Below are 15789 nucleotides of genomic sequence, written 5' to 3' on the forward strand. Positions count from 1 at the left end.
AATGGAAACTGGCTCTAAGCAGCTGTTTAGCGGTTCGTTTTTTCTGCTGGCAAATTGCTCCCAAAAATGCAGAAAAAAAAAAAAGTTTTCTTATTCTGCTCCTAAATGCTGTAGCTTCAAAAACGCTTCTAAACTGAAACAGTGTGCATGGACACATAGGATAAAACTATTTGCTTCTAGAGGCAGAAGAATGTTTAAAAGCTGCTGCCAGGGGCGTTTTTTTGACACATCTCTAATGGAACTTACAATACCTTTACCAAAAAGTATTTTCATTAATTAAAGTAGAACTATAGGCAACCTTTTTTTATTCATTTTGGATAGGTTAAGGAAGGGTTATAACCCTTGTGGGGTTTATTTTACCATACATGTCCAAATGAGATTTTCCTTCATTTCCTGTCCCACAACCAACAGTAAGTTAGAGGAAATCCCTGGATGTCACCAGAACTAGTCTGTCCATTGGAAGATCTCCTCTCTATTACTGTCTGGGAACAAGCCAAAATTTGGGATTTTATTTCACTTCCATTTTCGATGATAACAGTAAGGCCAAGATTTTGATCCGACTTTCACAGTGATTATGTAGTGCAACTTGGATGTGGTTTGGATATTCTATGGGGCCAAAATCATGCTGGAATCACACCAAAGTAGCACAGGAACCTTTTCCCAAAATCACACAATTGAAAACAATGGGATTTCTATTGTCATAAGATTCTGTGCGACTCAAGCCGCATCTGAAATTGCATGTGTGAACGGAGTCTAAACATTCCAAAAGGAGTGAATCTTCATAATGGGGGCACAATAAAAACCTGACAGATGTTCTAATCCCTATTCACTCTATCCAAAATTAAAACAAAACATTTTGCCTTTAGTAAATTGTTTCTAAAGGCTGAAGGTTTTTTTTACCTTCATGCATTCTTTGCATGAAGATAAAAAAACCTTCTGTGTGCTGCCCTTCCCATAGCCCCTCCCTTACTCAACTAAGCCCCTTCTCAATCCAGTAATGTGCACAGGGGCCTTGGTTGCCCCGGGTTTCTCTTTCCTCATTGGATGAGACACAGCAACAGGAGCCATTGGCTCCCACTGCTGTCAATCACATCCAGTGAGCCAATTAAGGAAGAGAGAGGGGGTGAGCCACAGCTCTGTGTGTCTTATGGATGCATAGAGCGGGGTTCAGAAGCAAGTATGCACCAGAGCCCCCACAGCAAATGGCGGGGGACCTGAGGAGGAGAGGATCAGGGCTGCTCTGTGCAAAACCACTGCACAGAGCTGGTAAGTATAACATGCTTGCTATTAATCAAATAAATCAATAAAAAAAAAAAAAACCTTTAGAATCACTTTGAACTTTATTAAAACAGACCAAAAGCTCTCCTGCATTTATCTGGCACCCAGTCACATGACACAAGTTAAAGGTCTCTGCCAATGCAGGGATGTTGTGAGAATGACTTCAGCTATAGATTGAGAGCTTGGCTTCCTGGCATTGGTGTCCTAACTGAGAGGGACCTGGTGACCACTGATGTAAACTGGAAGCATTATTACAGAAAAGGGTACGGTTTAGAGAAGTTCATAACATTTTAAATGATATAACACAATGTGTATAATAAAACAACTGTGGGTTAACATCTTGCTAAAAGGTCAGCTTTATTTGACCATAGATTGATGAATTTAAAGGGGTCGTAAAGGTAAATGTGAAAAAACACCTGTCAGTGACCGGCCCCCCAGCCCCCTCGTTTTACTTACTTGAATCCTCTAAACTTGTCCCAAGGGGGACGCGCCTTCTTTCTGCTAGGGGGTTCTTGGCTGTTGATTGGTTAGATTGATAGCAGCGCAGCCATTGGGTTCGCTGCTGTCAATCAGATCCAATGATGCAGGCGCCGGGGGGCGGGGCAGAGTCTGCAAAGTGGAGGTAAGTATGACATCTTTGCTATTGTTAAAAAAAAAAATTACCTTTAGTGTCACTTTAAAGTGGTTGTAAACCCTTACAGACCACTTTGACCTACAGTTAAACCTAGATTGAGACTTATCTGTAGGTCCAAGAAATATCTCCTAAACCTACACAGTTTAGGAGATATTTGCAAAAAGACAGGCACTGCTGTCTACGGCGCATGCATCGTAGACAGCGGTGCACAGGCGTACTGAGCATGGCTCTGTTAATGGCGATATGCCGTTAGTGGCGGCTCCTGTGCGCATACGTGGGAGTGACGTCATCGGGGCTCCAGCCACTCACACCGCCGGAGCCACGATACCCAGAAAGAAGATGGATGCTCTGTGGAAGAGGTGACAGTGGTGACATCTCTGGCTCCTGTGTCAGGTAAGTGACACATAATGGGCTACTATGCGATGCATAGTAGCCCATTATGCTTTACCTTTGCAGGGAAACAAAGAGGAAGTAAATCCATCAGGGTTTACTGCCTCTTTAATAATTCAGAAACAAATAATCAGACCCTCTAACAAACCTTTTTTCCACCCGAAAGGCACACTGGGTCAGTTCTCCATTACTACTTATTATGCAGTAATACCTAATGCTGGGCAACCTCTGGCTCCCTTGTGCTTCTGGTCTTGGGTTAAAATGAACCTTTAAATTCCCCTTCCCCTCAACAATAGGTCTGCTGTAACCTTGGTTCCAGGCTTGCACAGCCTTGCGACTTCCATTCAACAGACCTATATTTCTTTAGAAGCATCTTACTTTTGTGCTTGGGTCCTTTTGATCCAAAAGTCTCAGTTGTACTAACACTGGAACATCTTTGATCTCGTTATTTGCTTGCGGATCCCCCTGAAAAATTGAGAAAAAAAAATAATAATAAAATGTTACAGAAAGTTAAACACAGTGAAGCAGTGAAAGAATGGACATCAAGACTAGTTACTGAAGTATTAAATAAATTGACACATAGCACAGCATTCCTTATATGAAATAACATAAAACTGCTGGTGGTATAGTTCCACGATTCTGTAGACTGCTTCTTTGACCAAAAGTAGATTGAAAGTTGTTGAAATGATGTCTCTCTAGAAACTTTAACTGTTATTCTGAACATACACTTGGCATTTTTGGGGATTCCCAGCAGCTTTCAGCCACCCACGGCTTCAATTTTTCCCATCTTTATGTGAACAGTTAGAAGGTTTACATTGGCACGGAAATCAATTGAATCGAGATGAACTTCCACAGCAGCTTTCTTCGTTTGGCAGGTCACAAAGAGGAAAGAAATAAAACTGTGTGCAGACTGCTGTGATTAAATTCCAAAGCGGTCAACAAAATGGACCAGCATAAAAGAACTAAAGGCAAAACTTTATTTTTTTTGGATAAAGTGGAGAGGGATTAAAACACCTGTCAGTTTGTATTGCCTATCTGTGCCCACGTAAGGGAGATTCACCCTCTCTATTTGTCCTGTACCATTATCTTTGAAAGTAAAAGTAAATCCTAATCTTCTAATGGGGACACTAGTTCTGGTGACCTGGGGGTCCCCAAAGAATTTCCTTAATTTGCAGGGATTTCCTCTCACTTCCTGTTCAGCTATGGGCAGGAGGTGAAGGGAAATCTCTGCAATGGGACACAGATGGCAAAAAAATATCTGACAGAGGTTATAACCCCTTCTTGCGCTATTCAAAATAAAATAATAGTTTTGCCTACTTTAAAGGAGAACTATGGCCAAAGTTACACCGATCAGCCAGAACATTATGACCACCCACCTAATATTGAGTATGGCCCCCTTTTGCTAAAACAGCCCTGACCCATTGAGGCATGGACACCAAAGTAATATTCACATAAATGGCAGGACCCAAGGTTTACCAGCAAAACATTGCTCAAAGCATCACACTGCCTCTGCCTACTTGACTTCTTATACCACTTCCTGGTGCCATCTCTTCCCCGGGTAAGTGACACACATACACCCAGCCATCCACATGATGTAAAAGAAAATGTGATTCGTCAGACCAGGCCACCTTCTTCCATTCCTCCGTAGTCCAGTTCTGATATTCATGTGACCACTGTAGAAGCTTTTGGCTGTGGACATGGGTCACCATGGGCTGCATAGCCCCATACACAAGAAACTGCGGTGCCTGTTTTTTTCTGCTTTCACCACATCAACATGTTCACTTGCTGCCTAATATAGCCCACCAATTTTCAGATGCCATTGTAACGAGATATTGCCTTTACCTGTCAGTGGTCATAATGTTATGGCTGATCAGTGTATTTTGGCTATACTGCTCCTGTGGGTCACAGGAGTACACTTAGTTCTGCACTCCAGTGGCCCAGATTCAGCTGACAATGGCTAAAGCCTGATGTCGGCTGATGTCACAGAACTGGCCCCGGGTCTGCAGGGATCAAGACAATGTCTGGTCTGCTCAGATTCCTGACTGGCAGCTGACTCAGCGCATGGCATTGAGAGCTTAAGCAAGCAACTCCCTCCCCTGCACAGCCCAGCGCTCCAGTGAGCACTGGCGGGGCAGAGCAGAGAGATGGTGATCCATAATCATTGGCTCAGATGTAGGATAAGACCAATGCTGCATATACATAGGTAAGTATGAATGTTTATTTTGTTTAAATCCAACACGTCTCTTTTAACTTCATTGTAGTTTTTACCTGCTGCACTGTGGCAAAATAAATTTGATGTCACACTGGTTGTCTGCTGTCTGAAGCCAATAGAATGCAGGTGCAGGCATACTAGTCTATGATCTACATAGGGAAAGGGGCCATGGAAAAAAAACAGAGGTACATTTAACACACCTGACAATGATTATTATATAGGCCTGAAATGCTATAGTACATTACCATCACTGTTCAGATAAATTCCATAGGATGTTACTTCTTAATACAACTGCAGGACATTTTTCCAAACATACACGTGCATATTTATCAGCACAATACAATGTGATCTCAGAGTAACTGTATCCAAAGACATCAGAACTTCGTAACCCCATTCTGCTGACTTTTTTCAGACCTCGGCAGACACTAGAAATAAACAATCTTTGCTGGGGAAGCCTATGGTTTGGGTGGTCTACTAGCACTGGGTTGCTTGGTTAACTCTTGTGACTTTTGTATGCTTTATATTGGTCAGCTCCTCAGGGCGACCCAATGCCACCCAGCCCAACAGAGACAACCCATACCGCTTCAGGGACTGCAATATCTGTCCAGGTCAGCCGCTGTCCGTTATTCATGTCAGTTTCGCCACCAGTCAGCTTGATTGGACGTAAGGAGGGGATCCTGTGCCTTACTACTTCGCTAGGAGCGACAGGAGCCTAAGCCAGCATCTGGGATTACCACTGTGTCATCGCACTGAGGGTTGGTAAGCGGGTGCAAACCCAACATCCTTCTAAAACAGTACTGACATGGCATGCAGATACCAATTTCCCTTTCTAGTGTCAGGGGTGCTTATTTGGAGCTGCCATCTTTAGCAGTTTATCCTTATAAATCTCTACCCAACAGAACATTCTAGATGATTACGGCTTCAAGCGAGCTTGTTTAACCCTACTCTTAAAACAAGGGCCCCACCGTTTGCTAGCAGAAGACACTAGTACTCTTCACCCCAGGACCTGTAACACCACGGAACTGTGTTTACTGCCCCTGTTTAACTCATTTGTTTATCACTCAATGGTGTTCAGGGGCCCAGAAGGAGCTGCAAAGTTGACAAACCTTCTTTCCTCCCTCTCAGCACCTGTGTTATGGGCATATAGATTACTGCCTTTTCTATACTTACAGTTGCTAAATATTGAAGGTTGTCGTTTCTATTGTATTGATTCTCTGCAGCAAGTTTTAACAGTGCTGTAAGGTTCCACGTTTTAAACCGTGATAATATATTCATCATTGCCCGGTGCATGCCCGTTTTTAGCGATAACCCATAGCCAGGATAACAGTAATTTCCACTTGTGTCCTTAAATGTGTTTTCAGTAAATGTATTTTACCAGGTGTGCCAGAGGTGCTCAGGTCATTCTTAAGGCGGAGATCAGAGAAGCCAAATTCACCAAGCCGCTCCTTCGGGGTGGATATTGTATACGTCTCACACAGACAGACATTTCTGACACATTTATAGGAGCATAGCACCTTTTAAATGACTGAACTCTCCTTATCCAGAATGTTCTCTGCAGTATTATGTAAAAACAGCTTGGAAGAATACCGCAAGCTTTACACAATGACCTAAATTTTAAAGATCCACTCTGTTGGTAATACAGATTTCTTCAAATATTAATAAAAAGAACAATCTTCCTCTGAGATAACTGCATAGTCATGCATGTTAACTTAGCACAAAGACAAGCTAAATCACAGGATATGAGTGCAAGTGACCGCGCAGCCCAGTCATAGATCATTCTGTACTTCGGTATATCCCTAGTTCACCCTAACACATTTTCTACCAAGGTAGCATCATCTGACAAAGGCCTCGTCTGTCTGACATTTTGAAGATTCACCATGATAGCTTTTCCCCTCTGTGCATTATATTAAAGCAGTTGTGGTTATTACTATAATTGACACTGATAGCGTGCACTGATACCCAAACACATGGCTGGCAATCAGAGGACATTTTAGTTGAACTTTCTCAAAAGGGTTTGAGTCAATTTGCTTGCTATGATATAATACAGAACCTGAAATGAGACATACAAATCTCACCGCTGCATTGATCAAAGTCAAGTTATTAAATGAAGATGAACTGCTAATGATCAGTAGACTTCTTATGTTACTAAAACAAGAACAGAGAAAAGAAATTGACAGTCTGATTCACAGAAAGGTGTGAAGAGACACCCTTTTGATTTCATACTTATTCTTTGAAGTTTCTTCTGATCTGCTATTAGGAAGCAGATTGCGGCGCTTCAGGAGAAAGAATTCTGGTCAAAGTAACATACCCATACACCATCAATCATTAATTAGAAAACAGAACAGGTCATTATATTGTTGATTATATATTTATTTTGTGACAGAGCTATATCACGTCAAGAGGTACAATGGCAATCAGCATGTAACTTTGCAGGTTCTTGCCTATGGGTGTTTGCTTTGAGCAAAGGAAACCGGCTTGGCAGTTGTCAAAGCCTTGTCAGGGTCCTGAAGCTAGGAAGGGTTGCAGAATATTGGGTGGAATGAAACCTCAAACCATGGGTCCACATTTTGATAGTGACCACCAACTGCTGTTGCTGTGCAGAGTCTCTACGGGTTCTGACTAGCATTCAGGACTCCACCCAGGAGTCCATAAAGCTGCAAGAGGGAAACCAGTGGTGTGCATAATGCTTGTGAGGTTTTTGGGGAAACAGAAAGAGCCATAGCAGAGGCAATGCTAGAGTAAGCCAAGAGGCCAAATGAAGCATATTTAGCTATTTTACAGCATTCAAGGAGAAGCAGAGTAAAATACAGAGCCACAGGCTCATTATGTAAAAAATATGATAATGCAGCCTCATATGGCTAATGATGTAATGAGAGAAATTAGTAACATGTTGGACACGCAGCTATCAGATAACTCTGTGTCTACTTGGATGGATGAGTCAGTACCACAAAGTACCAAGTTTTACGAATTTTTTATAACAGCTTCATCACAGGACACAGAGTCTAAGTAATTACTGATGGGTTATATAGGGATCCCTAGGTGATTGGACACTGGCACACCCTAGACAGGAAGTTCAACCCCCTATATAACCCCTCCCCTTACTGGGAGTATTTCAGTTTTGTAGCAAAGCAATATAAGTGTATTAGAAGAGGGGAGGGACCTCTTTGTCCTGTGATGTACCTCAAAAGAAAAGGATTTGACAGGTAAGCCGTTAGAAAGTCCTATTTTCTCTTTCTCGTACATCACGGGACAAAGTCTCAGTAATCCCTGATGGGATTTCCCAGAGCAATGCTATCTGAGAGGAGGGGAGGGGAACCACACAAAGTAGAGTGTAATCAGACCTGAGGACCTTATATCTCTGCCTGCAGCACACTACACCCAAAGGCGATATCCTCATGCCTTCCCACACCCACCTGATAACATTTGGTAAATGTATGGACTGACAACCAGGTTGCGGCCTTGCAGAATTGAGCCACGGGGGCCTGGTGATGCACTGCCCACGAAGCACTAATAGCCCTAGTGGAGTGCCCCTTGATCTGAAAAAGGCGGAACTTTCTGCTTCAAACCATGAGCTTGAACAATTACTTGTCGAATCCATTTATCAATGGTAGATTTCAACCCTGCCTGTACTCTATTAGGACCTTCTGGCAATACAAACAAAACATCCATTTTGCAAACCTGAGCAGTCACTTCCAGGTAGGCTTTGACTGCTCTCACTACATCCAAAGAATGTAGTGACCTTACTTCCGTAGAACAGGGATCTGAAAAAAAGGAAGGCAGAACAAGATCTTGGTTTAGATGGAAACCTGAAACCACCTTCGGTAGAAAGCTAGGATGAGGGCGTAACACCACTCTCTCCTTGTGCATTATTAGATATGGCTCTTTACAAGAAAGGGCCACTAATTCTGATACTCTTCTGGCAGAAGAAATGGCCAGAAAAATGCATTTCCTTGTCAACAGAACTAAGGGAAATTGATGTATTGTTTCAAAAGGCTGCTTCTGTAAAGCTGACAGCACTAAATTCAAGTCCCAGGGGTTTAGAGGCACCCTAACCGGAGGATTAAGGCGCATTACCCACTGTATAAAGCTTTGTACCAAAGAATGTGAAGCAAGTGGATGTTGAAACAGAACTGATAAGGCCGAGACCTGGCCCTTGATGGTACTCAAGGCCAGCTTCATGTCTAACCCCATTTGCAGAAAGTCAAGAATTCTGCTTATGACATACTTTCTGGGATGCCAACCCCTGGATTCACACCAGGAGACTTAAATCATTCTGGAAGCTGGCTTCCTTGCATTAATCAAGGTAGAAACCACAGGGCCTGAAAGCCCACGACACTCTATAGCGTGGGTTTCAATAGCCAAACCGTTAAATTTAGCGTTTGTACGCCAGGATGGAACACTGATCCCTGGGATAGCAAGTCTGGACGTGACAGTAGGGTCCAAGGGGACCCTACCGTCATCTTCACTATTTCTGCATACCAAGCTCTTCTGGGCCACACTGGGGCCACCAGAAGCACCGACTTCTTTTCCTGCTTGATCCTGATACTTTTGATGCGCAGGGAAAATAGGTACATGCCAGAAGTTCTCCTCCTTGTAGGATGGAGACTATCGATCAGATTGAATCCATGCAAAAGGGCCGTAATTTTAGGAATCAGTTTAGATCTTTGAGATATAGAATGGGTCTGACATCTCCATTTGGCTTTGGTACAGTGAAAAGGTTTGAATAAAACCCCAATCCCTGCTCTTGCGTGGGAACTACCATGATAACTTTTTGCAACAAAAGTCGCTCCAATGCTAGAGAGAGACTTCTTTTTCTCAGGGTCATTGGGGACATTTTATCTGAGAAAACAAGAAGAGGGGAGGGGAATTCTTTGAACTCTAGTTTGTAACCTAGAATTATTGTGGAGACCACACATCTGTCCTGAAAATCCTCCTGCCAGACCCTTGAGAACTTTAGTAGTCTTCCCCCCCACTCGAGCGAGCGGGGGGCACCCCTTCATAAGGAGGCTTTAGCGTTTTGTCTTGTAGACTTCCTCCCCCAGGACTTCTTTTGTCCCTGGTGTTGACTGATTTAACTTTTGAGCCGGACGGAGAAGGCCATCGTGACTGCCTGGAGGCTGATGCCCCTGTCACTGGAGAAAGAGCCTGTTTAAAGAAGGGATGCTTACTCCTTTTCTTAACTGGCAAAAGGGTGCTTTTCCCACTAGAGATCCTTTGGATATAATTGTCCAAATCCTCCCCGAATAGTCTTGCACCACAAAAGGGAAACCCAGCTAGGAGCTTCTTACATGGTGATTCGCTGACCAATTTTTTTCAACCATAAGATTCTACACATATGTACCAACCCAAGCGTAAGGCGAGAGGTCTGGAGGATAGAATCTCTGATTGCGTCAACAGCAAAACACAAATCTGCTGGTAGGTTGGCCAACCCCCCGGCTTGCTGTTCAGGTAAAACTTTGAGCACCTGTTTAACATGGTCTCTCAAGTATTGACAAACTCCAATTGCTGCCACTGCAGGTTGAGAAGCCTGCCAAGGAGAAAATGTTTTTTTTAACAGGAATTCCAATTTTTTTATTAGTTGGATCCCTAAGTATCTGAGGGTTGTCAACAGGACGAGTCAGACTTTTATTTATGGAGGATATGGCGGCGTCAATCGCCGGTATACCCCACATCTTAGTACATTTTTCCTCCATAGGATAAAGTGTTGAAAACTTTTTAAGCGGGAAAAAAGTTTATCTGGGTGATCCCACTCAGAATAAATAAGCTTTTACAGTAAACTATGAACAGGAAAGGCATGTGCAGTTTGAGGAGGCTTCAGTGAACCCAAACAAGAGGAGAGTTCTTTAACCGACTCTGATACGGGCAACTTAACTGTGGAGCGGACCAATCCAGCAAGAATTTGGACCAACACCTTCTCAGCCTGAGAAGCTGAAGAGGGCCCTTCTCCACTTGATTCCTCAGAAGAGGAATCATCAGTCTCACTCCAGTCTACTGAGGGGGGATTCCTCTCCTTTTTCCCCAGAGTTCCTCTGTTTGAGGGTCCTGGGTGGCAGTGGGGGACCTAGTGCGTTTTCTTTCACTGAGTAAAGATGTGATTAAGGCCTATAATCTTTCCTCTAATCCATTTATGGTTGAGGAAAAAACCTCATGCGTAATGTATACATGGGCTAAAGGTGCCAGAAGCAGTTGCAGCCCCTGACCCCAATGGCTCACCCTGGCCAGCTTCCCCTGTTCCTTCATGGGGGTGAAAGTGTTGCGGGGGGGGTCCTCAGAGGCTGAGAGGGATCCCTTTGAGCCCCTATTTCTTGGGGTATTTGTACCTCTTCTGCCCATAGGGCCAAGCAACAAAGGTAGAGGTACCACAAAAATACACTGACTGCTGAGCAATGTAGTTCAGCAACTGCCGCTGCTACCAAGACTCAGTCTGGTGCTTAAGTAAATGCTGCCTGGGAATGCCCGTGTTCCACACTCACATGCACCCCTCTGCTCTGTGTCCCTCCATAAGCTGTGTGCACCTTAAAAACCTTATAGCTTGTGTAGCCAGCGATGTGAGTGTCTACCCATGCTGCCGTCGCATTAACGATCCGCCCCTCCTTCGACCACCCCTTCTCCCCCCCCCCCCCGTCGCTTTTTTCAAAAACAAGCATTTTCGAGGCTCTGATCTCTGAAAAAGCATGGAGGGGAGGCTGAGGCAGAGGAGAGAGAAGGGCTGGTGGATGTGAAGCTGCCGTAATGGCAGCGACGGACAGTGCGGTATACTACCGCTCCCTGCTAAGGCTCACCCTGGCCCCTTAAGCCATGGGGGGAGAATCCCTGAAGGAAAGAACCCCCCATACCCACATCCTACCTGGAGCATGGCTGGAACATACAGCGTGGACACTGAGACAAACAGATCAGGCATGAAAGGTATGTGCCCTTGACAGCCCCCGGTGGCGACTTTAGGCACAGCATACATTAACCTAAAAAAGGAGAAACCTACTAGAATTAGAAAAATTCTTGAGGAGTCTCCCTTACCTTTTCCAGCTCCAGGGTTCTGTGTAACAGACCCACTCTTCACCTCTCATGGTGGGCTCCGTTTAGAGAAAAACCTTTTGGAGACTGGGGCACCACTTGAATAGGGGGATCCCCAATTCTGGGCCTGTAAAGCAGCGGTCCCCAACCTTTTTGGCACCGGGGACCGGCTGTGTGGATGAAAATTGTGCTAAGGCCCAGGGGCGGGGGGGGGGGGGGGGGTGGGGGTGGGGGCGGCACCATGCTTGATATGGTGTCAGGGTGATTGAACCGTATTATTTCTATTATTACATTGCAGTAATAAATGAAATAGTTCAACTCGCCATACTGTAGAATCAGTGGGAGCCCTGAGTGTGTCACTTACTACTGTCGCCTGCTACTAGATGTGCATAGTCACTTGCCACGCTGCCTGTCACTAGAAGCGGAATGTCACTTGCCACACTGCCTGCCACAAGATGTGGATTGCCACCTGCCACATTGCCTGTCACCAGATGCAGAGTGAGTGGAGCGCCCCTTGTGGTAGGTCAGGCAGACAGCTGAGGGGGTGAACTACAGGTCCCAGCATACCTCACCTGTACTCCCACACACAGCTCACCTGTCATTGATGATGTCACATCTCTGTGGGATCGCCCCTCTGGATGTTGCAGGGTGTCTCTCTCCTCATGCTGCAGCTGGTCTCATCTGGCAGAGGGAGGGTCTGGGACTCCTTCGGCTCTCAGTCTCTGGCTCCACCCTTCTGCCACCCCTTATAAGCTGTCTGGGGGGCAGGCAATCTGCGCTGCTGAACAAGGAATCAGCATAAGTTTTCACACACGAGGAGCCGGGGGAGAGCAGCGATGCGGGGCAGGCAGTATGAGATGATGTCATCTCTCTGCTCCCTGCTGCACCTCTGACACAGACTGGCTTTGAGGGCGGAAGACAGGTGATGCAGAGGGGGCGGAGAGAGATATCATCTCTGCTTGCCCGCCCGCTCGCTTCTTCCTTCCACCGCTTTCATACCCGTAGCCCAGCATGTGTTTTGCGGCCGCCCGCACCCGCGGCCCACCTGCAGAAGGGCCACGGCCCGGTAGTGGGCCGGGGACCGGGGGTTGATGACCCCTGCTGTAAAGCACTCCGCCAGGAATATGGCTGAAAAAACCCAAATACTGGATCCCGGGGTCCAGCTCTCTAAAAAGAGATGTGTTACAGGTAAAACCTTGTTTCTTCGGATACGTGGCCTGGGTACCCTCCAATTCGGCCTGAAAAAGACACCTTGAATGGATCCGGTTGCATGGCTTGCCCCACTGAGGATATTCCAGCGGAGCTCAGCACAGCACAGCACATCTTTACTCGTGACCAACACCTAAGACACTGGCGAAAAGACTGAGGTACTTCCATTAAGGGGAGGAACTATATAGGGGGTTGAACTTCCTGTCTAGGGTGTGCCAGTGTCCAATCACCTAGTGATACCCTATATAACCCATCGGTAATTACTGAGCCTCCGTGTCCCGTAATGTACGAGAAAGAAAAAACAGATTGGGATATTTGGTGGCAAAAGTCTATTATCACTAATGGAAAAAGAGCTCTGTGTGTAACCATGGGACAGAGACTATTTCTGCTGTTCCAGATCAGGGGGCTGCTGAACAGCTTGTGGACAAGAGGTACATGCTGCAGGGGGGGGGGTATGTGACAGGGATGCACCATGTCATAAGGTAAAAGAGAAGTTGGTGTGTAGTTTTGCAGGCGTAAAGAGGATTTGGTATCACCTAGGGTTCTCGCTCATGTAGGTTGACAGGCTCCAGGATGCTCATTTCAAACCAGGTTAAGTAAAGCCAGGTAAGTCGAGTATTGGGTGGGTTGAAGCTTCCAACCCTGGATCCATGGTTTTGGTGGTGACCAGCACGCTCTGATTATGCAGCTGTGCACAGCCCTTATGTCCTGAATGCCAACTAAAGTTTAGGGTTCCTCCCTCCCCAAGAGTCTGTTAGGTTGCAAGCAAGCAGCCAGAGGTGTGCATGTCTGTACGCAGAACTTGTGAAGTCTGTGGGGAAGCAGACAGAGGTCCCAAGCCTAAGAACAGTTAAGTGAAGTATTATCAATTGTTTTGTAGCATTAGAAGAGTAATACTGAACACCCCTGTGGGGGTAACCTATGTTGTATCAAAAGAGAACTTTTTTTGAATACAAGTGAGCAAGGATGTCCTGAAAAGGACTGTTTGCCAAGTGGCGGCGGCCTTAAAGCGGAACTTTACTCATAAACAGTTAACCTCCCTGGCGGTACGATTATTTCGGATTTTAGGTGCTAAAAGCGGTACAATTATTTTGCATGAAAATTTGGTGTTTTATATTGTAGTCCTGTAATTCTTAGGAATAACTCACTTAAATCTGTCCAAACCAGAGTCTAGCAGACATCCCGGGTATGAAAGTTTGAAAAATTAAATCATAAATTATAATATAACAAATAACTATAAATAATTATACCAAATAATAATATAACAATAATAAAAATTATTCAATAATGTAATCAAATCAAAAACACTGAAATTTGCTCAGTTGCAGAATGGTCACTGTCATTACTTTTCAGTATTTGATGACGGATCGCCCCACAAATCGCTATCGCTCAATTTTGCAAGTGATTCAAATTTATTATCGCTGTTTTCTAGCTGGTCTAAAATCATTTTTGATGTAAAGGGACAGTTTTGGTTGCTATGGACAATCTCCAGTTTCCAGGCATAAAGAACAGTTTTTATAATATAAAACTGCATGCAGGACACTGGGCAGACCACTAGGGACAAAGGGTACGTGAAATTATTACATACAGCAATGTAATCTGTAAGATTACATTATACTGTATGTATACTGTGTGTTTCACTTTTTGAATTTGGTGCCGATCTCCGTCCCCGTGCGTCGCAACGCTCGCAGGGAACGGAGATCGGCGATGTGATACATCGAGCAGAGGACGAGCCGCTCGTACAGCACGGGGACATCACTGGATCCAAGGGAGAAGGTAAGTAAGCGTCCTCCTGGATCCAGCGATGCGGTCCCGAGTCTGGCTCGGGGTTACCGCTTTTGGCATAAAAATTCCACCCAGAGCCAGACTCGTGAATACCGTCAGGGGGGTTAATGTGTTTAACAAAAGAACATACATTCCACATTAACATTTATCAAAATTAGTGTGCGCTAGAAATTGCCTCCAGCATTGCTCTCGACCGAGAGCAGAGACAGACAGGCAGGGTGCCCGAGGTCTGATCGCCACAGTCCCACACACGCCACAATCGCATTCCTCTCCCTGCCGTCTGCAGTCACTGCACACCGGACTTGAGCCGCCTCCTCATTGGCTCTGACATAACAAGTATACAGACCGGGAGGAAGGGCCGAGGTGGAAGAAGGACAGCGCGCTAAAGCATCTGCTTGAGGGGTTGAGGTCTGTAATAACAGGAGTCTTGTGGGAGTTGGACATTGTGATTTGGGGGAGGGGGTTGGGGGGCCTGGGACTGGGTAAGTAACAATTATGCTGCCAGGAGTAAATTTTAGGGAGGGGGATGAGGGCTAGAGGATATGTGGTAGAAGGGTGTTTTGTTTTGGGTTAGAGAGGACTTGTGCTAGAAGGAGGGGGGTAGATTTGAAGTTTGACACCCCCAGCACAATTCCTCTCCCCTCCCAAAGCACCCTCTAGCACATATCCTCTAACCCCCAATCCCCTCAAATCAAAGATCCCATTCCAGCTCCATCCATACCCCCAATCCCATCCACCATCCCAATACCATCCCAGTTCCATCCATTCCCCTGATCCAATCCCGGCTCTATCCATCCCCTGATCCCATCCTAGCTCCATTCACCCCCCGATCCCACCCCAGGTCCGTTCACCACCCCAATCCCATCCTGGCTCCATCTATCCCCCCAATCCCATCCCAAATCCATCTACCACCCCAATCCCATTCCAGCTCCATCCATCTCCTGATCCCACCTGGCTTCATCCATCCCCTGATCCCATCATGGCTTCATCCATCCCCCCCAATCCCATCCCAGCTCCTTCCATTCCCCGCAATCCCATCCCGGCTCCATCCATCAGCCCAATACCATCCCAACTCCATCTACCAACCCAATCCCATTTCGGCTCCATCCATTCCCCTGATCCCACCCCGGCTCTATCTATCCCCTGATCCTATCCTGGCTCCATCCATCCCCCCCCAATCCCATTCCGGCTCCATTTATTCCCCCAATCCCATTCCGGCTCCATTTATACCCCCAATGCCATTCCGGCTCTATCCATTCCCCCAATACCA

The 15789-nt window shown here is 45.6% G+C and overlaps 1 protein-coding gene across 1 annotated transcript in view; it reads right to left on the bottom strand.

Moving 5' to 3' along the window:
• The window catches only part of LOC143934034 (C-Jun-amino-terminal kinase-interacting protein 4-like), a 167814-nt gene that overhangs the window by 51526 nt on the left and 100499 nt on the right, over positions 1 to 15789 (bottom strand). The window contains exon 18 of the mRNA XM_077457281.1: positions 2681 to 2767. Coding sequence (XP_077313407.1) covers positions 2681 to 2767 — 87 coding nt within the window. The remainder of the gene's footprint in view (positions 1 to 2680; positions 2768 to 15789) is intronic.

This window comes from Lithobates pipiens, unplaced genomic scaffold, assembly GCF_037356315.1.
Source record: "Lithobates pipiens isolate NorthernLeopardFrog02 unplaced genomic scaffold, aLitPip1_a1.2 Scaffold_27, whole genome shotgun sequence".
NCBI lineage: Eukaryota > Metazoa > Chordata > Amphibia > Anura > Ranidae > Lithobates > Lithobates pipiens.